At 30.4% G+C, this 27,994-nt stretch overlaps 1 protein-coding gene across 1 annotated transcript; it reads right to left on the reverse strand.

Annotated features, from left to right (window-relative positions):
- Positions 1-22,627: 22,627 nt before the first annotated feature.
- Positions 22,628-27,948, reverse strand: LOC107438023 (pleckstrin homology domain-containing family F member 2). Its single transcript, XM_016050179.5, has one exon. It carries the CDS (start codon positions 27,946-27,948, stop codon positions 27,013-27,015), a length of 936 nt encoding a protein of 311 aa, XP_015905665.1. The 3' UTR covers positions 22,628-27,012.
- Between the last annotated feature and the right edge of the window lie 46 nt (positions 27,949-27,994).

The raw sequence follows: 27,994 nt of genomic DNA on the forward strand, positions 1-27,994 counted from the left end.
TAAAGATAGAATATCTCGAGAAGGCCTTTAGCTTGGCAGTGACGAAGATGATAGCACGTGACCAACGATGAGATTAAGAAGAGAAATAAAATTTTCTATCGCTATTAGAAAGATTTTTTTTAACATGTTTAGTTGGTTCCCAAAATTAGTGAAAATTCGAGAGATTTTTCAGTTCGATTTCAGAGGGCGGAAAATGAAGCCTGAAATTGAGAATCTCTACCAAAATGCAGCAGAGTTGCACATGAGAGGGCACAAATCTTCCCCACTGAATCCCGCTCAATATACGCACATGCGGACCCGCAAGTATTTCATCAAATATGTGAAACGATTGGCGTTTTCATAAAGCTACGAACTGACGGTACGCCGAAAAAGACTGGGGTTGAATGAATTGTAACTTTAATAGAATTATGTCTTTCTGTATAATTCGAGGCGAAAATCAAAGCGGTAAAGAAAAATCTATTGAACTATCTATGAAAAAAAAACAGCCAATGAAAAAAAAAAAACCTTTAAGGGCTTTTGAAAATCGGAAATCAAAAATAAGCACCTTAAAGCAGTTTATAAAAACGCTACTGACCCTGTATTTTAGCGTTCACAGCATTAGCAACAGAAAGAAAAAAGTTGTCAAGTCTCTTTTCTCGGAATCTATCGTAAAGCACTTATTTTTTTCAATTGCACGGCAGCAGAGTTCTGAATTGGAATTGAAAAAAACGTAGTGGTAGTTTTTCTCTATTACCCCCACCAGAATTTTATCTGTGATAGAATCCAATTAATGGATATCACTATATGATCCCTTGCTGTTTTTGCGAGAGGTTGGGAGAGCTTTATTAAGATCACAGGACTTTGAGCGGTGCGAGCTGTATTAAGATCACGGTTGTGTGCGTTGTTGCTTCTATATTTACATTAGCAGTGTGTACAGACCCCCGTTGTGTGCGATCGAGACCGATTAACAACAGCGTGATGAGAGCAATATCACAATCACAAAGAGCAAGTCAATTCATTTCGAAGTGGATGTTACTATCCATAGAGGCGTGTCCAGTTCATGTCCGAAGGTTTCCAATGTGGGAAGTATGTTACTGACAATGTCAACCGTCATCTTTTATAAGAAACCTCAAGATAAAATCGAGTTAACATGTCTTATATACTAGTGAAGGGGAAATTAATAATTGTGGTGGTAGTCACGCCACGAAGTTTTAAGCATTATTATTTGTGCACGGAAAATTATTGCTACAATTTTTTATCACAAAAAATTTGCGTTTGAAAAGTTTCGGTCAAACACATTTTTATTGTTCATTGTAAATGATTTCGATACGATACTAATTATACTTTAATAATTAGAATTCAAATAAGAATTCAGTAGTAAGACAATTTGTTTTCCTCAGATTTAAAAAGCATATTTTTTAGTTTCTTACTTTATACTAATTGTTTAATTTCTGGCAATGTTAAACTTAATTTTTTTATTGAGAGTTTTATTTCAAATGATTTTGGTGTTTAAAATAAAGAGGCACTTTCATAGATTTTTACACTATAGACTATCCTTAGATTAAAGTGAGGTGTTTCCTACAATGCTCTTAAATTTCGATGGAAAAATTCAAACTTGAGGCAAAGATTATCTAAAATTTGTTTTGAGTATTGCATTTTAGTGGGTAAGCTAACAATAGTTTTTGGGGGATTTAAAATTTTCTACAATTTGCTTAAATTTGAGAAAAAACTTGTGGTTTGTAAATTTCAAATTTGCTAAATCTAATGTTTTGACGGAAAGGCTGGAAAAAGATTTAGGGCTTTTCTGTTATAAACTTAGTTTTCATAGTCAAATTTAAAATTCTGATTAAAATATTTCTTACATTTAAAAAAAAAATTAGCAGTTTTAATGGATGTCTATCGCAATAATTATCTGTAATGGACTTTTGGAAGCAAAATTCATATTTTAAGTTTTTGATTTTTGTTTTTAATTTTTTTTTTTTATCTTTCAGCTATAACTATTTTCTACAATTATCTAACAATTGGAAAATAATATTAAAACTTGTGGTTTGCAATTCAATAATAACCTGTCTTAGCTATTAAATTTTATTTTGTTGGTGACTTAACGAGAATTTTGGATGGATTATCGAATTTCTATCAAATTCAAAATTACAAGGCTTTGTAGTTGAACATTGGCTGTCGTGAATCAAAAATTGGATTAGCTGTTCAATGACGGTTATAAAATAAAATTGTTAAGGAGGCATAACTATAGTGAAACGGAAAAAGAATTACCAATCAGGTGCCCTGGGTTCAATTCCCAGCTCTCACGGAGCAGAAAGTAGAAGTAAAAGATCATCACTGCAAATGGTTATCATGTACGGTTTTGGCGGCTTTTCTCTCGATGCAACGTTTGCCTTTTTCTGTGCAGGGAAAAATATATATTCTATATTTATTGTCATACAATGGAAGTGCGGGAAACATTTTGAAAGCGTCTTTCGAAACAGTTAACAGGAACAGCAAAAATATCACACGTGGAAAAAAAGCTATTTATTACTATATTGTGCTAAATCCATTCTTCATAAAAAAATTAAACATATAAATAATAGTAATAACATAACTCCACCATTATGGAGGTATGTTATTACTATTATATGTTATTACTATACTCCACCTTTTCAAACTTCACCATTATGGAGTTTAAAAAGATTTCAGATTTCAATTTTTAAGTTATGTTAATCATGTAATTTACAATAAAAAAAAAATGTTTTTTTCTAAGTGAGATATAAAAATTTTTAGGATAGTTTTCGACATTCAAAGTACAAATCGAATATTTGGTTCAGACGAATAATATACTGCAGGGAATAGTACCTTAAATTTTTTTTCTTTTGAAATAATATCAATTTATTTTAAGTTCGTTGATAAATTATTGCATTACAAAATAAAATGCTTATAAAATCTTCAAATAGATATTAACACAAAACCTATGAACTAAAGAAGAACCTATACCATTTATGTTCAAGAAACTAAAAATAAATTGTATTTTAACTTTAAACGTTAGTCCACGATAAGTGCCAAAATAAGTTTTAGATAACTTTTGTCCAATAAAACATAAGTTAATATTTTACCTTTAAACAACAGTTCATTTTATTTTATAGAAGGCGTTGAACATTAAATCCGTAACCAATGTCATCTCCAATATTCGGTCAAACATTGGGACGTAACTAGCCTCCGTGAAGGACTTTTTGATGAAACTAACCCACATTTGTGTTATATGGAGAAAAAAAACCACAAAAACCTCCCACGGTCAGCTCGGAAGCAAGGGTACAACATTAACTCATTGTAGTAAGTCGTTAGTCAATAAAAATGTGGGGAAATTTAGTATCTTTCGTAAACGTTGCTCATTACCTTCCTCCCAGTTTGTCAGAAAAAATAGACTTCAAAAATAAGCTTAGAGGCTTTCGTTATATCTGCAAAATCTTGAAAACTAATTTAGCATGAAGTTGAAATTTTTACTAAACTATGATGTATTGTAATAAAAAAATACGATCAATTCTATGACGTAAATTAATTTCATCATAAAAACAATCAATTTTGTAAAATGGAAACAATTAGATTCCATATGAAGTAATTATTTTAAAAGGTTTTTGCTAAAACAATTAAAATATATAGTATTTGCATAATGAATTCGTCAGCCGGCATAATTTATGTATTTGAAAACAAATACTTTAAAAATTAGATTACATGAGCACCTTTTCTACAAGTCCAAGACAACCTAATGTTGCCAGCTAAGCTAACTAATGTTCTAAAAATCACAAGCGAGAATTTTGCCCCTAAATTTCTGCATGTACATTGTTAAGACAAGTTAGCTACAAAAGTAACGTTATCTCATCCATCAAAATTATACAAAGTTTTAGCTATTTTATAGCATAGACACTAAAGTTTGAGTTTGCAAAACTGTCATAATAAAAAAGGTACGGTCGAAACTCATTCCTCATAGATTAAACTCAAGTTTAAATTTTAACCCTAACATTTGTCCCTTCAAGAAAATTTTAAGACCAACGTAAAGGCTTGTTTGCCCATCCACAAAATTAGTTTTGATTGAAGCAAATTTCAGCTAATTTATTATTTAGAAACTAAACTCTTAAATTTCGCACTCAAATGTTTGCCCATAATACCAAATTAAAGGAGCCATCCAAAAACAATCGAAGCAAAGTTTACTTAAATTTTAACCTACAAACAGAAAGTTTTGATTTCACCTCCAGAAGTTAACTCATCGAACAAAATTGTCTTCCTAAAGAAAATTTTCATTTTCCCATGAATCAAATTTAGGTTATTAAAAAGAATAAGCGTAAGATAGCTTTTGCTTTGAAATTTAGAATACTGCCATCAAATATTTCATTAATAATTAGAATTTCCTTTCCTTTCATTTATTTCTTTTCTGATTAATAAAGAATAAGGGAGAAGCTTGAAATTCATAATCATTTTAATTTAAATTTACGAGAAACAAGTCACGTTCATTAATGTTTAACATAGTAATATTTTGAAAACTCATTCTTTGCCCACAGCACTAAATATGATAATACGGCCTATCTGATAATTATTTAGTTTAAGGAAACTAAATAAGGGTTTTCATAGCCATATATTGCAACTTAAAAACATCCATACTAAATTTACTATGAAAATATTCATGAATTCTGATTCAAGATTCATAATTAGTAAAAAATACTACAGTTAAGTTTTGTTCTGTTATAATGAGACAATATGTTTACCATATTTGAAAAACTAATTTTTAGCTTTAGATCCTGAAAAAACAAAAAATAGTTTAAAAAAAAAATTTTTTTTTTTTTCAGAATTTTTTGTTGTTGTTATAATTGTACTTGACATCTGCCATTTGGGTAAGCTGTTTTTAAGTTTGACCATGTAACTTAGATTTGTAATAAGCAAACATAAAAGTTCACGCATTGCACAAAAACGTTAGTACTTTGTTAGCCCATCAAAAATTTCATTTAAAAATTCGTATCATCCACCAAAGAAGAGTTATGATAAATAAGTATTTAGCTTACTTTTCATTTAGAAAAATTTCTTTTTACTCCAAATGAGAAACCATTGTGAGAAATCGAGAAAATTTTTTGGTAACCCACCCGCCAAAAAAAATATTACTGAATCAAATTTTAGCTACTTTATGACCTAGAAGCTGTAAGTTTGATCTTCGCCTTAATACGTTAACCCATAATAAGAAATTGTAGGACAAATCAAAAATTTTCGTTAGCAAATCCATTTATCGAAAACATGGCCTAACTCATAGCTAACTATAAACAAGTTTGAATTTTATCATAAAACGTTAGTTCATTGTAGAAAATCACTAGCCCAGAAAAATTTTGTTTGCCAAAATACCAAAAAGAAAAACAAAACGTTTCCCCTCACTAAGAACAATTTATGGCCAAGACAAGTTTTAGCTATTTGTTGCCTTTATCTCAGACACGTTAGCTCACAGAATAGAATTGTGTCCACGCTTAATCCGGGCAAAAATGTTTCGTTAGAGTTAATGTTAATGCCTCAAGTTAAAAGCCGTCAAGTTAAATGTCACAACAAGTTAAGCATAATATGGAATCACAAGTTTGAATATTGCCTTTAAACGCTAGCCTGGTATAGACAAATCGTAAGCCTAACATATTTATTAGTCTAGTAACCACAGAAAACTTAGATAAAGTTTTTTTTCTTCATAGAAACTAGAAGTTTGAATTTGGCCGCCAATTTTTAGACCATAATGGAAAATAGTTGGCGACGTTAGCCCAACAAAAAATTTTCTTATTTAACAAAAACTTTTTTTTAGCTAAATTGCTTAAAAATATGGCTAAAACAAGTTTTTTATATCTTTTGACTTTGTAACCACAATTTTAAGTTTTACTTTCAAACATTAACCCAATGAATATTTTCTTTAGTCTACAAACGAAAAACTTTTTAGCTAACATGCTTTGAAATTTTGAATATTACCTTCAAATGTTAGACCATGCTAGAAGATCGTTAGTTTAGGATAAATTTTCCATTGTCCGTTGGCCTAAATAAGTTAGGATCCAAAACAGTTTTAGATAACTTTTGAGACATAAACTCACAAGTGAATTCTATTTTTAAATATTGGCCGATTGTAATAAATCGTTAGCTAAAAATTTTAATCAGCCTTGCACCAAGGAAAATTATAAATGAACTAAAACTTTTAAGCATAACAAAAAAGCAAAAAGGTTGAATTTCGCTCCCAAATTTTGAACTTTTTATGAAATCGTCAGACGACACAAACAAATTAAAAATTTACGTTAGCCAGCTCAAAAAAAAAAGAACAGTCAGCACCTCTTATAGGGGTTTTTGTTTCCAGTCAACTATATTTCATTAAGCGGCAAAAAAAAGTTTACACCAGAAATATTTTTTAGCAGAAGTTTGAATATTTCTGCAATATATTAAATCGCTGTGGTTAGCCAGATTGCCTCAAAATGTACAAGCTATTCTTGCTGCGTCAAACGAAAATTTAACTCAATTAGCTGCAGTGGCTGATAAGATTATTGAACTCGCTAGCCCTATTCAAATAAATTCTGCTGAATCAGTTGTAACTAGCGTTAATCCTACACTTTATGATCAAATTTCTGAACTTACCAAACAAATTAATGAACTAAAAACTAGTTTTCAGGAAACTCAGCAGAATAGACAAGGACGTGAGCGAACTAATACTTATCGGGGTAATAGAAATCATAGTAGGTCCCGTTCTAGACAAAATTATTACCGTGAACCACAGAATAACATGTGTTTTTATCACACTAACTTTGGAGATAGAGCTAGAAAATGCAAACCACCGTGTACTTTTCAAAATTCGGGAAACCAACAGGGCAGCCACTCCAGGCCATGAGTGGCGAACGCCATATTGATCGTATTTATTTGGCCGATCCCTCTACGAAATTAAAATTTTTGATAGACACAGGCGCAGATGTTCCAGTCATTCCGAAATTTTGCTCAAAAGCTAATTATCCAGAAACTTTGGTCCTATATGCTGCAAATGGTTCTAAAATCCAAACATATGGTACTAAATTAATAAATCTTAGTTTAAATTTACGCAGGAAATTTTCTTGGAACTTTATTATAGCCGATGAAACTCAGGCAATCATTGGAGTTGATTTTTTAAATCATTTTAATTTATTGGTCGATGTTCGTAACAACTGTTTAATTGATAAATTAACTAATTTAAAATCAACTGGTTTCTCCTCAAACAAATCTACTCAAATTATAGAAATTACTCCAGTTCTAAATGACTCACCTTAGTACTGTGGTGTGCCTCGGTAACCATCCAGTCCCCAAGTATGTGCCTCGACAACCATCCTGTCCACTCCAAAACGAACTGAAGTGAGGTAAACCCCCCTCATGCTCACTTCCAAACTGACTCGCATGGAGAGAGGACGCGTTCCTCAAACCTTCTTTACCATTATCTAAATTCTTTACAATGTAAGTTTTCATTATATGTTTTTGTTGTACATTAAATTTTTCCTTAACTTAAACTTTTTTTATTCTTCATTTATTTTTGTAATTAATATTTAATAACGCAATTTAAATATATAGCATGTTATTCTTAGCTTTAAAGCACACACGTGCTATACTATCTTAACCTATCCAAAACCTGAGGATGTATTACAACTTCGTAGATTTTTAGGTGCCTTAAACTTTTACAGACGTTTCCTGCCCAACATGGCTGAAGTTCAAATGCCTTTGAACGCATACTTAAACTCGACAAAGAAAAATGACAAAAGAAAAATCAATTGGACACTTGAGGATGATAAAACATTTGAATGCTGTAAAAATAAACTTTCTGACGCAGCACTGTTGTATCACCCTGATATTTCCGCTGTCCTTGCACTGCATGTAGACGCATCTGACACTGCTGTTGGTGGTGCATTACATGAATGTACAAGCATTGGCATGCAGCCACTAGCCTTTTTACAAAAAAATTATCACCGGCTCAGATGAGATACTCGGCATACGACCGCGAACTTTTAGCAGTGTATGAGGCAATTAAGCACTTTCGCCACATGGTGGAAGCTAGAAGTTTCTGTATCTACACCGACCATAAGCCGCTGTGTTATGCCTTTTCCCAAAAGTTGGAGAAATGTTCTCCTCGCCAGTTACGCCACTTCATAAGTCAATTTTCAACTGACATTCGACACAAAGGCAGTGACAACTGCATTGCTGGTGCCCTTTCTCGTCTGCAAGTCATCTCAGCACCGCAGGCTGTTGATTTAGAGTCCCTGGCAGAAGCTCAAAAAGAGGATTCTGAGTTACAGCAACTAATCAACAATCCATCTCGCACCAGTTTGATTCTTAAGAAGTTTCCGCTGGCTAATGATTCTTCAGCAGAGTTAATTTGTGACACAACAACTGACAAAATTAGACCTTTTGTCCCGAAGCAGCTTCGTCACCAAGTGTTTAGAGCCCTACATGGATTGTCTCATCCTTGTACAAAGTTCTCTTTAAATCTTATCAAACAGCGCTTCTGTTGCCCTTCGATAAATTCCGATATAGTGCACTTTGCTAAAACATGTGTACCATGTCAACAAACCAGCTATATAAAAAAGGTTTTGGGCAAATTGTGGGCTCCCTAATTGCTCTATAAAAATTTCCTTGGGTACGAATAATCGGCCTATGGTGCCCCATTTTCGGTCTGAGTTAGAACGCTATAGATTAATATTAAAGGGAGTTACGTTGTTCTGAACTTTGCGTGCCGGACCAGTCCATTTCTGTCCCTTTTTGATCCATTATTCGCTCTTTAACAAAGAAAGATACTTGTTTTATATCTAGAACACCTTATTCACGCTAAAGTATCGAAAATATTGTAAAAGAAGTTGAAAAATAATATAAAATAAATAAATGAATTTTCCCGGATTTTTCCTTTTTTTACGCATTTTTCAATATTTCCCGAAAGAAGAAAAAATATTTTGTATGTATAGAACCTTTTAAAATAACGAAAAACGCATTAAAAAATAATATAATGTAAAATAAACAAAAGAAAAAAATGTTAAAACTGATCACAAAATTGATTCTCCTCGATATTAAGAATCAGGCATGACTAAACATACTTAAAATCCTATTTTTTTTCCTTCTATCCAAGTAGCATAATTCACAAAAACGATATCGTAAAAACTTAGCTTTGAACATTGTACAATATCGTAGCGAAATATTGTACTATATAAAAATGGACCCCTTTTATAACGTATATTGAATATTGCAAAAATGTTGGGGAACGTCGATCGACATCTCTCTGCATTTACAAACGTTGTACTATGTCGACCGACATCGTCTACACGATATTCAAAAAACGAATGCCGTGGAATGCTGACAATCGCCAAAATTATTTTATTTGAGAAAATAAAAATTAGTTTTTGAAAATATTCATGCCTGTTTGTAACCTGGAAAAAGCTGATAACAAAACCGTTCTAGCTTGTTTAAAATTAAATTATTTGTTATTACCAAAACTTATAGAATTTTAAAGTCTGCAGCTTAGTTATTAATATTTAATAAGTTTGGGTAGGCAGGTATATTTTACTATTATTCTAGAAAATAAGCTAGAAAGTAAATATTTCTGTCAAGATATTTCTCTCTTTTTCAGGGTACAAGCAGCCATTTATACTGGGAAATAGTTTTAATATTTTAAGTGATTTGTGCAATGATTTTTACAGCATCTATATTTTACTATGTAGACCAGTGTTTCCCAACGTGGGGCCCACGCCCCACCGGGGGGCAATTCGAAAATGGACTCTACATGAGTTTAACCCTTTTGCTCAGGGCCATTTAAATGCAATGTTAGATTTCGGTGCCGAAATTGAAAGAAAATAGCAAATTCTTAAATAATTGCGGCCAATAAATATTATAAATTCGTTTGACGAGAACAAAATATCAACTGGGTTTTTGGCGTCATCAAGTTAACCTCTCTGCAGCAGACGGCAGGCTACGCGTGGATCCCCGGAAAAAATCATACTATAGGAAAGAATTTAATAAAACCGTCAATATCAGCATTTCTTAAAATGGTTCTTGATAAAGTTTTAAAAGCTATGCCACTCAGCAACAACACTGTTAGCAGAAGAATAGACGAAATGAGTGAAGATATTGAAAAACAACTTGTTGAAAAGCTGAAAACTAGAAAATTCTCAGTGCAAACGGATGAATAAATTGACAGTGTGACAGTATTGATAACTTATGTAAGATATATTGATAAAGGGCATTTTGCTGAAGAAATGTTGTTCTGCAAAAGATTAGAAAGCACCACTACCTCCAAAGATATATATAATAAGTTAAAAAACTACTTAGATGTCAATAATATACCAATGAAAAATATAACATCTTGTGCTGCAGATGGTGCTCCTAATATGATGGGCAAGAAAAATGGCTGCTTAAAATTGAAGAAAGATGAGAATCCAGGAATGACTTTTGTGCACAGGGAAAACCTGGTAGCTAGACTAGGTCGCCTCTTCTAAATGAAGTACTACATTCAGTAATAAAGTGTATCAATGCTATTAAAACTAATGTGAGCGTCTCTTCAAGCTATTTTGTGAAGAAAAAAAACAGACCATATGAGACTTTTGCTTCACACTGAAGTAAGATGGCTCTCTATAGGGAACTTCTTGAAAAGATTTATGGAACTGTTTGATACTCTTTTAGGGATTTTTTTAGTGGCAAACCTGAAATGAAGTACCTGTTAACAGTCGATTGTAAAGCATTTGTGAGTCATTTAGCCGATATCTTTGAAAAACTAAATAGATTAAATAGGCAACTTCAAGGAACAAATAAAACTCTTAATAATGCAAAAGCGAGGATATTGAGTTTTATTACCCTTATTGAGTTATGACAGAAATATATTAACAACAAAAACATTGAACAGTTTCATTGACTCCAAAAATGTGAAGTAAATGATACCGCTTTAATTGTTATTGTCGATCATCAGAAAATTCTATCGGCCGATTTAAAAGAAAGATTTTCTGATTTAAAACAAATTGATTTTCCTACATGGATGATGCAGTCAATGCTAGTGGATTTGTCTGATATATCAAATATGCAGTATCAAGAAGAACTCGCAGAAATGCAAAATGATGAGTCAGTTAAAACTTCATTTAATATAAAAGGAGTGATGGCATAAGTTTGTGAGGAAACAGAAATCAAATAACCAAATTCAACCAACTGTGCAAGAAAACTATTGTTACCGTTTCCATCTTCATATTTAGCTGAATGTGGATTTAGTGCTGTAAATGATTTACTGGTTAAAAAAAAGAAATCGTCCGGATATAAAAAAAACGGGGTGACTTGAAACTGAAGCTAACCAAATCAGAACCTAACATAAAATCTCTGTGCATCAAGCGCAAGGATCTCACTAAATTAAAATATTAAATTATTATAGGAATATATTTATTAAAATTATTTAGAATTTAGTTTTTCATTATGTGTTTTGAAAATTTACTTACTGTCTTTCGTTAACTATTTCCTAGTGATTTCTTCCTAAAACCCATAATTTAAGATTCTTAAACGAACAATTAAATTTTTTTTAATATTAAAAATTATGTATATGTTACATAGGGGGGCAAAAAAATCTTAGAAAGGCATAGGTGGGGCATGGCACAAAAAAGATTGGGAAACACTGATGTAGACAGTAACTATGTAGTGTACTAGTAATTACAATATGTTTAATTTAAAACGATAAACTTTTTTGCTGTGACGTTTTAGTATTATATAATCTGTATTTTACTTAAATAGTATGTATGGAAAACAAAATTCCTTATCTTCACAGCATCAGGTTCGATTTTAAGAAAACTGATTAAAAAGAAAAAAAAAAAGCATTATTTACACTGATAGTGTCATAATAAAATAACAGGAGTCACTTCCTCAGTTTTCTGATTTAAAAAAGGGTAAGCATGGTAGAATAAGCTGCGATTTAATTTACTTATAGCCTTTGTCCATTAAAGTGTTGCCAAAATATCTATTAGGGCTTGAACAATTGTCAAATGTGTAAATGGATTAGAATTTTTATTAAACAGTAAAGAATATTATAATTTCTATAATTTATTGTATTCTCCAATACAATCAATTGTTTCTAAAACAAAACTGTGTCAGTTGAGGCAAACTTAGTCTTCCTGCCTTCCCGGTCGTTGGCGGTGGCAAGAACTTCACCAAATTTTTTAGCTTTTTCCATTCAGCTAGTTTCTTTAAACAGTCTGAAGGTAGCAGCTGAAAAAAAATAAGACATGAACTGTAGTTAATTTCAATATTTTTAAATTAAAAGACAAATAGTTATAGTGAAAACATTACTTGAACTAAAGTGGACATAAGCATAACACAAGTACTACTAGCAGTGTTTATGCTAACCCCTAGGTTGACAATTCTTTTGCATAGAATCAGAGCAGTTTTTATGTTTTCAGTAAGTTTATAACATATGGAAAACGAGTAAGTTTATGGTAAGAACCTTACGACCCTTTACGAGTAAGTTTATAACATATGGAAAATATTTAATAATATAATAGATGGAAAAAAGTTTTTCTTTGAATAATTTTTAAAAATTATTTGGTCACCTTTTGATGAGATGATCCGGGTTCCAATCCCAGTATCGGCTGGGATTGGAACCCGGCTAGTCAATACAAATTCCACATTTAATATGTGCTTACCACAGTGCTGATTCAGATAGAGTGAAGTATTTTGTAAAGGTACCGCTAAGTGGTAATAAATTTGGCTTGGTCACAGATCCCTGTTCCTTAACTATTAAAACAAAGTTTCAATTAACAAACCATAATTTTAATTAAAAAGTGAGATTTTTGTTCTCTTGATTTTTAATATAACAAAATAAATGCAACAGATTGTGTTTATAAATGTAGTCATTCATCAATACATAAATATTTAATTATTTTTATATTAAAATATTCATTTTTAATCTTTTATCAAAATAGATAAGTTAAGCTAAAATAAAATTTAAAAAAATCTATGTACTCATTGGAATTTTTTTCCACAAAATTTCTTTATAGAAAATCTGATAATGTCAAAGATACTATAAACATATTATGAGGGAAGAAAAACCAGTTACCAGTTCTACTGCTCCACTCTGCTTCAAATAGACTTTGAAAGGGAAGAATGACACTGCATCAGGAAAAAAACATCTGAATTCATCAGCCCCCTTTTTTTTCCTTCTAATATAACCTCAAGCTTTAGAAATATACATTTTCCACTAATAAAATATAATGTAGATTTTAATTCCATGCTTTTTCAATCAAAAGGTAGAATTTTAATTAACATTATTTGCATTTTTTTTGTTGAAAAAATTCATGTTTATTAATTACTTTCCATAGCTATGCAAGTATATATTAAGACAGCATTACGTGTGTACTTTGATTTGTACACATTTAATGCTATCCAATCAATCTCAAGAATCAAAAAGATTTTTAAAAATGTAATTTCAAATGTGTTGGAGTTTAACACACACCAAGAAAGAAAGTAATTTCAATAACTAAAATTAATTAATGCAGCAATTCCTTTAAAATAAATTTTAAAACTAAGAAGAAAAAAACAAAAGTATCAATAATTTAAAGCATTGTTTTTTAACTTTCAAAATCAATGTTTTTTTTAAAAAAAAATCATTTCATTTAAATCAACAAACCCTGATAGCTAGTAGTTGAGAAAAGACGCCATTAAAAACATTACAAAACTTTAAGAGAGGCTATCTTTTGAACTTTGAAACATACAATGCTGTAAAATGTAAAAGTATTAGAGTTTAGAATACAAACTATGCAAAATAAAACAGGAAGGACCAGGGTAATTAATTTAAGGAATAACTGATCCATTTTAGTGCAAAGATAATGACTCATGAAAAAGTAAAGTCTTATTACAAATTTTAAAATTCTATGTCTATAAAATTACCCACGATGGCGTTTGTAGCAGCTGAGAGGCTTTCAAAACACTGTTTCCCTTTTCATTCGAATTTACAATACGTCATCGCCAATTCCAAGATGGTGCTGAAGTAAAAGAGCATAGATAGCCTTTACAGATGGTTTCAAAATAACATATCTGAAAGAAAAAATATATATATATATACATGTTTTAATAACCATTACAAAATGTACCTCATATTTTATCATCAATTAAGACCATACAAGAAAAACGGGCATGGGATTGCTGAAGGAAGGAATTATCTAAATTTTTCATTTTTATAATATATTATTTTTAATTTCAGTCACTTTATTCTCTAAAAGAGTTCTTGCATTAGTTCTTTACTTTGTATATGAGAAGCTTCCAAAGCAATGGCCTTTGCATAAATATATTAAACATTGCAGCATCAGATTTTATGTTTACGAATCCAATTATCACGAATTCTATGCATAAATTGTGTGCGGAGAAATACCCATACCATCAAAACACTTATCACAGTCATATTTGACTTAAGAATCACATAAGTTAAAACATGTTGCAAAGTTGGGACATATTCAGCTATGGATTGCTTTTCATTTTGATATGTACATGGTATCTGCAACATTTTAGATTTTCAAATCCCTGACTTTTCATCAATAATTCCAAGAAGTTGTCATGATTTACCGAAGTTACTATTTTATCCAACAAAAACACTACAATAAATTTAAAAAAGCATTATAATAACATTAATTGAAATGATAGGTATAACCAAAGCTGTTATACTCTGAATCCTTGAGGCAGAATTTTTTCGAGCTATCTGCGACAAATCTCTCTAGCACTAATATCTATCTGCAAGATACTTTTCACAATAATAAACAGGTATGTTACTAATTTAAAATAACAAAAGCACTGTGTTTAAAAAAAAAAAAAAACTATATATAACTTTTTTTAAATTGAACATATAATTTTTATTATAACATTACATGTAACATATTTGCATTTTGTTGGGAGGCAGGGGGATACAGAAATTATTTCCTTCACCTTTTGTCATCACAATAAAAAAAATTGCAAATTATTAAATCCACAGCAGTACTTGGCGAAAAAAAAAAAAGATTGACGACAAATTCACACGAATTGGTCACCTCAAATGAGTGTTTCGTTTCTTGATTAGACTGTTGTATAAAAATATTGTATAAAAAATATCAGATTTAAAAACTATGGAGAAATCAATAGCAATAACTGATAAAATTCAACAGAATTATTGACCTAAAAAGTACATACCCAAATACAAGATTCGAATTTTTCAGGTTGCTTATCGGGATGTTTAAAATCCACTTGAAAATCAACATCAATAACTGACGAAAATACAACAGAAAAAATACATCAATTTACGCTACTATCGGCGTATAGTGAACACGTCAAAAAGTCATTATTCAAATGCACGATTCAAATATAATTGGTAAATTTCTGTCAAAAAATAAATAAAGGTAATTTTTTTTTTTTTTACTTTTAAAAAGAAAAATCTTTCTGCAAGAACTCTGTAATGTTCAGCGAAAATGTTGCTGTGTCTCTGAAAATCTGCCACGGGGCTCTAAATCTTCTCATTTATTGATATTAAACTTAAAAATTGAGTAAAGAAAGAGTTGAAGCATTTAAATAGCTGAAAAAAAATACAACAGTAAATAACTTTTTAAAGCTGCTTTTTTTCTTCTTAAAAGAGTAACATAAAAAGCCTAAACAAGAATTTTAAATTGATTAAAATAAAAAAAAATTAAACAAATAAAATAATTAATAAGATTCTGAAATCACTGAAGTTTAAAAGATAATTTGCTCTAGAAAGGATGTTCTTTCCTTAATTATTTTAAAGAACACAATCGAAACATTTTATATTTTAATAAAATACGATTAAGATTGGATATTTTGTTACAAATTCTGATATCCAGAACGCTATGAAATTAGAGGGATTCCATTTTTAAAATTAAGATTTTTCAGTTACCTAAATCTGCAATTAAAAAAATAATAGTTAAGATCATGACAAATTTTGTTCAATAATGAAATCCATGACTTTCTAGGTGTGCACATACCCTATAATGTACCCTAATAAATACATATATGTACCCGAAGAATAGTATCAGGAGAGCATATGGGAGGAACAAGCATATGGGAGGAACGTTGAACAAGTTCGTCATCTTTCAGACATTTTTTTAGTTCAAGAAGAGCAGACAAATTGTTATAGTGCACAGAACCAATAAAAGTAAACAAGATCTTTGAGAATATCAGAATTGAATAATGTGATATAATTTAATAGTTAACTAACTTCAGTTTATGTAAGTTAAAACCCCTTCTGAAATTATGAATTACTTGATTAATGAGCTGCTCGGTTCGGTAAGTAAGATGTAGACATATAAAATTTTCATGATTCAATTCTTTTTTTTTTGTAATTTGAACATTATACATTAATTAGATACATTAAACATAACATTAAATAACAATTAAACACATACACATATATATATTTACTGCAAACTTGTACGGTTGAGAAAAAAACTTATTACTAGCAGGCAGCAACATTAGATATCTTATTAAATCCTCAGTAGACATATTAAATCAATCTATTAGACAAACTAAATCTGCAATTTAAAATTTCGAAGAAAAAAAAAAAACATTTCAATCACCATGACAAATCAATAATTAAAAAATATGCAAAAATTATCCATTTGTTAGCTCAATTAGCTATTATATTTTTAATTAGTTCAAGTATTAAAAAATATTTTTCATCGAATGTACAATTTGGCAGGTGTGAAAAAATATAAACATAAGCCTGTCAGAAGGCTTAACACCTCCAAACATACTATAAAATTACGCCACTGTCTGTGAATATGAGAATTGAATAATGTGATATAATTAAATAGTTAAGCAGCCTGGACATGAAAAAGGAGAAAATCAATGTAATTCTTGCAATATATAATTATATATATTAAAAAGAGCACATACCTGCCAAGATCAGAGAATTCGCTCACTTCAACAAGGTGCATTAATTCTTCTTCATCTTCAACTGGTTTGAGTTTTCGGGCTCTCTAAATCGAAATAATTTTCAATCCACTTACATTATGCGCTAAGATATAAATCTTATGAGACGAAATTAGATTTAAATATAAGAAGACAGAAGATAAATAGACCGCAGGTGTAGCGAAAAATGATAAACAGCATCTTAACGGGTTACGGTTCCGAGTGATATATATCGTAGATTTCAGTATTTAGTGAAAACAATAGATCTCGTGACAAAAACAAGATTACAATATTGATATCAAATATTGTCCGGATATCTCTAAATTTATATTTTAAATTTATTTTTTGGAATTATAACAATTTGACCTCATTTTTTGTCTTTTAAATGATTAATTTTAATTTAAGAACACAATACAGCTTTAAATGAAAATTTTACAAACAGATTTTTAATGTGAAATCGAAGGGAATCGTACACACAATTTCGATTTTTGCCAATACTGACAATGTCGGTCGATGTAGACTAAAGCTGTTACAATATCCCTGTGCTACTTGGGTAGTAGGGAATATTTAACCTAACTTAAACTATCAAACGTTATCAATGGATAACGCACATATTTTTATTAACTTGGATTAAGCATATTATTTTCTACAAAGATTTATTTTGTACTTTGTATGTAAATTTTTATGCTTTTGAAATATTTTAAATATTATTTGTAAGAGTAAGCACTTTAAATTAGATTACTTGTATTTCTTCTTAGAAAGGATTTTTTTAAGTGTATTTCATTCTTCGTGACTAATTCTACACAATATTTGTGAAAATACATAATTATTAATGGAATAATAAGTAAAAACTATTTAAATGATAAGTGAATTTAAATAACTTTATAAATAATAATTGTTTCAAGAATGAAACAATGATGACAAAAAACACAAACATTCTCTTTTCTTCTTCCATGGACGAATAATATAATATGTTTAAAAAACTACAGGCCTGAGCAATGGATCCAGTTTACTTCAAAAGAAGAACTTTTCACAAATTGTGAAATTTTGGTTTGATATATTTTTATTCTAGATATTTCGGATTTGTTTTGATATTTTTTTATTCTTTTCAACAGGAAAAGGAAATAAGTACATTATCATTATTGTAAAGTTATTCATTATTATTATTCGAAGTTATGCAGAAATAGTGATCTTAATAGTGACGTTTATGAAAATGTTATTGTTGTAATACTTTATTTATAAATGTACAACATCGGACAATATACCAAATTTAATTAATTTTAATTTGAAATCGCGTGAGTGGGGAAGCCCTGACCAATAGGGTAGCATGTTGATCAGACCTTTCTTCAGAGGGGGGAATATTATGTAATGTTAAAAGAATTTCCCCTTAATATTGATTAAGGGGAGATATAGTGCTATGTTGTTATATTATACAGTGTGTGTGCGTAATGTTAAAAGAATTGTATCTAATGCGCAATAACCTTTCCCACAAAAGTAATAATATTGATCTAATTATCTCAGAAAATGTGATATTGTGTCTTTAGTAGCTTGGGAAATTGATCAGTCTCACGTTACTAAGACCTATTAATATTTAAATATATTGTACAGAAAGATATAAAAACCCTTGTTTCAAGGTCAATTGGCTCTTCTCTATTTATCCACCAGCATGTAATGTTCTCATTTTTGGGGCTCCGGCCCTTACTGTAATAAAATTGTATTATTTCTCCATGTTCCTGTATCTTTTTCAATTAACAGCAGCCACACTACGAATCTACAATGTTTAAGCTGTCAAAGCGTAACATATAAATATATATCCAGGGAGTAGAGCCCCACCGCAGTCTTATTGTCCTGAGAAAACATATTTTCAGCAAAAATAATAGGATGATAATATGCATCAAGCAACCACTTAATCTGCTTTATTGACTGTCACGAGATATTACGCGATCTGGCAAAGAACAGCAGCGAATCTATATTATTTTAAGCTTTTGTTGTTTATATTATCTAGACTTATAATATAATTCTAATTTGTTCTGTGACTTATCTTTCGTAATTACTGTGATCGAATAAAAGATTTGCTGAAAAAAAATTCACATTGATATAATTTTTCTTTATGGCAGAAAAAACTGTTTGCTGAAAGACAATTTGTTTCCCTGAATGTCTCATTTTGTGAGGTGGCGATCCTGTTTACTAGTCAAAATTTTTTAGAATATTATTAAACAAAATAACAAATTCGAAATTTTTTTTTCATACAGAATTATCCAAGGGTGATTGTGACACAAAACCCTGAAAATTTTATGTGCAAAAGCTCAATATCAATTTATATACTATTCATATTTAAGAAAAACCTAGTTCTTACAAGAATTGCTATATTGGATATAAAAATCGTATGAATATGAATCGCGATATTCGATTTTAAGAAAGCGGAAATACATATTGCATCTATAAAACATATTGTATAGGTATACATATCGTATATACATATGAGCAATATTGGATTTTTGAATCGAGTAAATACAAATTGCGAAATTGGATTTTTAAATCACATGAATATGAATCGCGATGAACGATTTTTAAATTCTATGAATAAGATTCCCAATGAGTAACTTTTAAATTAGGTAAATACGAAAATCTATGTTTAATATTAAAATCATGTGAATATGAATCGCAATATTAGCAGATTCCGGTGAAGTTTCGAATGTTTAAAATGAGGAAATTCCTAAAATCTAAAATAAAAAAATGTAAATTACGAAATAGTGAAAACGTCGCGTTAAAGCGATTCAGCGAAGGTTTCAAAATTAAAATTGTAGAATTTAATTCTTTCTTTGAATTTTAGATTGCGGTGAAAATTTCATCGAATTATAAGTTTTGATTGGGAGAAGTCCGCGAATCTATGGCCTTTCTATACCTTGAGGTATGATTTGAAAAACCCAGAGTACAATCACCCATGATTATCTTTGGACAAGTAAATTTCATAATTGCGTGCAAATAATTTTCAATTTACTTAGAAAGTTCTTGAGACACGATGAAATAAGAAAAACATATAATTTACAGTAAAAACCTTTGACAGCTATCCTGACCAATTATATACAAATACAATATATACATATGCATTAGTACCGTCTTTAGGCATACCCCAAGCACTCAGGGGGCCCTTGTGAATCTTACTTTTCATAAATTGTATTTAAAAAAAAAAAAGAGCAAAGACATTGCATTCTATATTTTTTTAAAAATAAATATAATCTTGTGTAAAAAGTGTGTTTTTCTATAGTGATTGATTATCGTACATAACTCCAATAATTTGAATAGTTTATTACAAGGAAAAATTAAAAAATCAATTGAAATCTATTTTTCTACGTTTAAATGAAGTCTATGCATACGCAACTGATTTCTCTAAATATGTTTAACCACCACCAATTCCATTTAGCTTTTATAATTAGTTTAATAAAGTAATAATTGAAAGAATCATAGAGCACTACAGGACAGCAATTTTTAAATGGGGTATGTCCACTGAAAGTTGTTTTAATAACTGACTTTTAAGTGACAAAATAATTTTGAATTTTCTTATTTGCTACACCCTTATGTTTTTTTTTTTAAATTCAATTAGCTTCTTGGTTTTGAAAATTATTTTATTATTTGAGAATTGCAACTGGATAGCATCTCAATTTTGCTTTAAAATTATGAGCATTGAGTTCTTGGGGGTGACAAAAATTATTGCATATCTTGAAAAGGCATTATTTTATGCATGTGAAATTTTTTAGTTAAATTTTAAACAGTATGACATATTTAAGGAGTCCAAAACATTTTTTGCCCTGGGGCCCTGCCTGCTAATGAGACAGCCCCAATGTGTGTATTTATTAGTTTGAATTCTTATAGTTAATAAGTGGGACATTAAATTTAATTTTATAAATTATTACTATTTCAAAATAGTTTGATTTATATTTTATTACACATATGCTCATTTATTAATTAAAAATTGTGTAAAATGAAATAAATCTTTTTCTTCTATAAACTTTTTGTTACAAAAATATTTTCAAAAAGTTATTGTACTAAAAAAAAAAGCTAAAAATTTGAGGAAATTTTGATAAAAAGAACTTTGTTCATAGGGAATATTAGGGTCTAAGAATATTCTGCACTTCTGCTTATATGTACATAAATCGTCATTTGAAGGCCTGTCATTTCAAGATGTAAGAATCGTTATAAAACACTTCTTACCTTGTTAACAATATTCCAGCTTCGAATATACCAATTTGTAAAATCAACTTAATGTTGCTGCTTGAACAATATGCTAACACTAAAATATGATGGTATATGGCTCGCAACAAGAACAGTAATAAACAAGTAAAAAGAGGGCAAATCAGAACTACCAAAAAGAGAGTTCTCTCTAAATCTAGCAACTATGTCACCATTTTTAACAATACATCTGTATACTCTCTACCGGAACATTTCAAGAGCTAGAGATTGCTGTTGCTTACATTTATATTGAAAACACTATCCATTAACTGTTATATAAATCAAATAGTTATGTCTTTAAGCATCAAGACACATAACTATTCGGTTGTGTCTTTAAGCGACACATAAACTAGTTTAGAGGTAAAAAAAAACAAAGGCACAACACCACTTTTAATTACTTTAAATCCTAGTGCAACATCGTTGGAATTAAAACTAGCGATGCCATTATCTAAATGTTATCGAAGCATAAAGATGCGGGGGTTCTGTTTTGGCCTGTTAGTTCCTGTGGAGCATTTTGCTGCACTCTTCCACAGACATGGTTTGACAAAATGGGTGTTCAAAAACTCTGATTTCGTAGAACAAATTAGACTATATAGCCACCCAAATTGACTGTGATGGAAGACAGTGCAAAAAGTTCAGATACTTTAGGCCAGATATCCCCAGCACCCAAAATACAAATGTTTTTTTTTTCAGTTATAATAATTTTTAATATTATTTTTAGGAAGTAAAATTTGTATATTGTTAAACCTTTCTGAAACCAATTTTTCCCTTAACAAATAAAAAAAATCAGTTTAGTCTTGCACTAATCTTGAATATGCTAGCATACTAGTTTACATACTAAATAACAGAAATCAAAACACACGTCAATTATTGAAATCATAGTAATACAAGGCAATTCAAAAAGAATTCAGTGATTACAAAACGGCTATAACTATTTAATGAAAAAGAATTCATCTATAAAATGTACACAAAATGTAGAAGAAATGTATTATCTATGTCACTTCCCTTGGTCACACAGACAGCATCTAGGCGGTATTCTATTTCACACCATACATTTTGAAGCATTTGTGCAGTCAACCACGAGAACGCAATACAAATGCGCTCTTTGAGATCTTAAATTTTTTGATTTTAACAATTTGATTAAAACTGATTGTAACGCTAACGAAATCTTCACACTGTGCTAACAAAATGACAATTGTTAAATTCTAACACGCGGATGCACGGGACTTAGCATTTTCACTAATGACAGGATTTCGCTTCACGATGCCTTACGTAAAGAAATTTTGAAATTCTATGTTAACCTTATCGATAAACTATTTTTCATTTAATAGTTATAGCTGAGTGTAATCCCTATATTCATTTTGATTTTTTACCCTGTATATAATGCTAAAATTTACGATCCCACTCCTAAACTTAGGGAATTCAAATTGACTTAAAGTACGTCTGTTTTATTTCACATAACGGAAAACATTCCTTTTTGCTTTAGACAATAAATTGGTATGATATAAAGAATTAAAACTTCTATAGAATTGTTATTTTTTTATTAGACCAAAAATTTTTCCCAGGGCTGCCTGTATTTCCCCCAAACCTCTTTCAAGTTGTCTGACATACTGCGCAGCCCCGGTCAAAACAAGCATCCGCAAATCAGCAACAAAAAATAAATAGACGTGAACATGTAACAAATTTTGTACAGAAGTATTCAGCCAAATACAGGTTTGCCACTCAAATCTGGAAAAAAAATTCCACGTACATATTATACACTGTGCTCTTGCGTGAACTATATTAAGCTAACTACAGTTTTAATTACTGGAAAAACTTAGAGAGAAAAAAGAAACAGCTGAATGTGCTTAAAAATCCCATAGATTACCCTTTGAGTTGTCACCATTTTAAGACGAAAATAAGAAACAAAATTCCTTTTGTTTTTAGGTGATTTTCAAATTCCCTATATTTTCCAGGTTCTTCCTGTGGAGTGGCATCCCTTTGTATGATATTTAATACAAATCTCATCTGAAAACAAATATATCAAAATTCTTTTAATTAAAAAAATTACACAATTGAAAGAACAAGTAGTCAGCATTAATGCAAGTATTTAAATCAAGCATCTGTTCATTAAATTATAGCACGACAAACTAAACTGTATCAATAAAAAAATATTATTAGAATACTGTCCTCCTGTGATAAGTTTATGAAAAAACTGTTATAAAACTTAACTTAAAATTGCTAATAAATCTCAATGTAAGGCACATATGGTATTTAATAAGAGCAGTGATTCTCAACCACTGTGCCATGGCACTTTTGTGTGCCGCCAAATTTTAGAAATGATACAGTAATTTTTTTATTAAGAAGTGAAGTTTAAATTAAAGAAAAGTATATCTATATAATATATATATGTTACGGTGAAACACTGAAATCTGGAGAATGCTGACACTCAACGGTGAATGTCAACATTCACGTAGTCGCTTGGTATATGCCCGAAATATTTGCTTAATACCCTTATTTCTGACTCTCACCGGTGAATGTCAACAATCACAGTCGGTTTGGTGAATGTCCGAAATAATTGTTATATCCAATTTTATATTAATTTATTCGTTAATATTATTACATTTATTTGATATACAGTGAAATCTCCTGTTATGGACACTCCTGCAAAACGGATGCCTCTCAATACGGACATATTTTTAATTCCCCGGGAATCTTCTATGAATAAACAGTTATGTACATTCTCCTCAATGCGGACACTCCCGTAACCGGACAGTCATTTTTGACCAGAAAAGTTTTTTTCTATCTCTTCAAACCGGACACTACTTTTTCTGAATTGGAAAAAAAATATTTCTGCTTTAAATCTAAAATTTTTTTTTCCAACTTTTCACTATTTTTAAAGGAAGTGAATTTTTTGCTTATGCATAACTAAAAATACTGTTAAGCCATTTCACTACTAAAGAATCCACCTTTCTCCTGTCCCCTCGCCTTATCTTTGCAAAGAAAAAAGGAGTCCATGATACTGCTCTAGTGAAATAATTCGGACATTGGCATCTTTTGATCCTTTCCTCAGGACAACACAGGTTATGAGACCCCTCAAGTCAAAATGACACTTTAAATGCTTTCACTGCTTCTTCCCCATTGAAAATTTCTTTCTTTTTCTTATCAATTTGAAGACCGTATTTAACACAGCTGATGTTAAAGAAAGAGAAAAAAAAAAATAAGAGAACAGAAGTATAATCTTTGAGGTGTTCATATAAATGAAGCATTTATTCAGACACTTGATAGATGATCAACTGTGACGAAATCAGCTCCATAGGTCCTCATAATTTACAGGCAGGCATTGCTTTTTTTTTCTATGAATCGTGGGAGGTTTACTTTCAAAGAGGTATTAACCACGTTTCCTATCAAGTGATAGGTAAGTGTTAAGGGATGTAAACCTAATAATTGAAACCGACTGAGAACTAAAAGCCCCACTTCAGTATCATGTGCCTAACTTGAATATCTGTGCTAATAGGAAAATTATATTCATTTATTTGTAGCTATATTTAGAAGTATGTATTTATATCTAAATTTTTTATATATTCTTTATCGAAAAATTATTTTTTTTAAAATTTAAATAACTATCTCTGTAGATAGTTATTGAAGATTATTTAATTATTTCCTATATCTTTCAAAATATTCTAAAAACAATTTGCGGTGTTAAACTTCGTCCTTAGAGTACCCTTCCCCAAAACAGACAACTCTCATAAACGGACAATTTTTTCGTTGCCAAGAAAGTCCGCTTAACAGAGGTTTCACTGTATTCATATTTATTCTATATTTTAATACTTACTGACGATAGATTAGAAGAAACATCAGTGTTTGGAGTATCGGGCAAATGTATACCGGGCAATGGCACTTGACCTTAAAAAAACGTCAGTGTAGGGTATACCGGGCAGTGGCACTTAACCTTAAAAAAACATCAGTGTAGGGTTAAAACATCGAATAAATTTAATTATATCCACGAATAAACTCATATCAAATGGAATGTAATAAATATTTCGGACATTCACCAAAGCATATCTGTGATTGTCGACATACACCGGTGAGGGTCCAAACGTACAAGAATGTAATTAAATATTCCATCTTTCAACGACGTCCGGTGAAAGTCAACAACCACCAATTTTGGTCTTTCGCCGTGACATATATATATGTACATCTATAAATACAGTAGAACCTCGATTAACCGAGGCAATAACGAAGTCTAAATTTTTTTCTTCTCCTCTCTAAAATGAGCTTGGAAGAAATTATACACATATTAGTTCGTTGTCCGTGTTACAGGCACTTACTCCCCACAAAAGCACTCAACTTCCATGAAATATTACACCATGAGAAGACAACATCCATGAATGCTTTGTTAACAGTGGTCATGTGACTTGTAAGTTTAATCATGTAAATTTTAAAAATACAATATTTTCTTGAGATTTGTGTTATTTTTGAAAATGCGTCTTTCGATATGTAACTAAGTGCAGTTAAAAAAAATTCAATTTTTAAAATTTACTACTAGAGTTGATTTCCTTTTTAAATCTTTTTAGCTGTGAAACATAAGTTCATATATGTTTAGTTTTATCATTTAAAAAACGTTCTATTGTTTGTTACTTTAAAAGTAGTTAAATTCGCAAGCACAGAAGGTTTTTATACATGGTTTCTATTAATCGAGATTTCCGATTAGCTGAGATTATCGAGGTCTTACTGTATACATATATATATATTTATACATATATCAACTTTTTATACATTTTAACGGAGTGAACAAAATTATTAACCAACAAAAGAAAGCTAAATATTAACTTACAAAGAGAAATAAAAGCTAATGATTAAAACAAGCTATGCAATTAATAGTTATAAAAACAAATTAACAAAGGATAACTTGCAAAAAAAAAAAACAAGCCAGCAATTAATAATTTGCGACAAAAAACAAAACAAAATTGGGTTCGTAATCCATTTGTGATAACAAATACTTCTGTATTTGAATGAAGAGGAAGAACTAATTTCGCTTTCTAAAAATCGAGATTTAATTTTAAAATATTCTGAAGAATCAATTGATTCATTTTGAATTGACATTAGATGCGATTATCCATGATAGCCAAAAATGCTTTAAAAATATTATTACAATTTTCTAAATCCTATTTGTGTATATTCTGATCATATTAATCAACAAAAAAAAAGATAAGAGACTGTTCAATCTAGAAGACAATATGAGAGTAGCATTGTCATTTTTACAACCAAATATAAATGAAATTATTAAAAAACATTGAGCTCAAATTTCTCAGTAAAAGTATTATTATTAAATTATAATTAATCCCCTAGTAAATGTAGCTGTTTTTGAAGTACACTTTACTTCACATTAAAAATTACTATCAATTATTATTTCACACAGCGTATTATAGCTAAGTAAATAACTTTTAAACTATTTTTTTCTTTGTGTGTCATCAAATTTCGAAACTGTTAAAAATGTGCTGCAACAACAACAAAAAAAAAGGTTGAGAATCACTGAATTAGAGTATCAATAATTTAAACTGATGGGGTATCCATAGCAGAACTATTATCAACAGAAACAATATATCACTAGCAAAATTACAAATAGTATAGACAGCAGGGATTGTTATTTGAGGAATTGAGTCTAAAGATGATTTTTTACCAGTCTTTTTCAGAAGATCATCAAGTAGTGGTCAGCATCAATGTAAGTATTTAAATCAAGCATTAAAATATGTTCATTAAATTCACAGCACAAAAAACTATACTATATCATAATAAAAACATTATTATTTGTCCGTCTGTGATAAATTCATGAAAATACTGTTATAAACTCAATTTATAATAAATCTCAAGGCACATATGGTATTTAAATTAGAGTAACAATAAATTATTCAAATAAGATATCTAAGTATCTGCTTGGGTCTCCATAGCGGAACTTGCAGTAGTATCATCAGCGGAAACAATATCATTAGCGGAATCACAAATAGTATCGACAGCAGGACTGCATCCCTGATCATTATTGGATGAATCTGGTACATCCCCATAAAATGTAGGCTTCTCATCGATACTTAAATTTTCCATTCCATCAGTAATCTTACCAGGGACATCAATCTCATCTTCGGAATCATCTTCCCCAGAAGAATCTTGATTGAGTGATTTTTCAGGTTGTTTGCAAGGCACATCACCGACATTTAAACGAGCTTTACTTAAAGTGTTAAAACAGCTAAGGCATACTCTAAGCGGTTTGGACGACTGAGCAGGAAGCAAGAATTTCTTGCTGGAACATGGATTGCATACAACAGCGCCACATTTACGGCAATGATGCCTGCGATTAAGAACAGTAAATTGAGTTTTTCGACAATGCATACAAATGGAGGCTTCAGCATCTGGTATCCACACAGCGGCGTGTTCTAAAGATGGTTTTTTACCAGTCTTTTTCAGTAGATTATCAACACATTTGTTTATGTGATTCATCCATTCTGTTTTCTCAGTAGCGGTAGCTGCATATACAGCAAATGACTTAGTTGGGGTTCGAATCAGCCATCCATTCTTTAAAATTCCATCGTCTTCGAGATTTTCTAATTTAACTTCCTCTAAAGGGATGATATGCTGCTTATTATACTTCTTTTTGTCCATTACGATGTTACCATAAACAAGAATATCGTTAAACAAGAAAAATTGCCGTGGCTTAGCTTTCTTACGGCACATTTTAGTAAGAACACCTTCACCTACTAATGCACGCCCCTGTATGGCCAATGGTTGACCAGAGGTCCCAAAACAATTTTCAACAGCAGCGATTCTGCGAGCATTTGCTTCACTGTTTACTAAACGATCGACCATTTTGGGGGCGTTTTATTAAGCAAATGTAAATTAAAACGGCCTTTTG

The sequence above is a fragment of the Parasteatoda tepidariorum genome, chromosome 11 (genome assembly GCF_982258835.1).
Source record: "Parasteatoda tepidariorum strain Cologne lab strain chromosome 11, Ptep-v5.0, whole genome shotgun sequence".
Taxonomy (NCBI): Eukaryota; Metazoa; Arthropoda; class Arachnida; order Araneae; family Theridiidae; genus Parasteatoda; species Parasteatoda tepidariorum.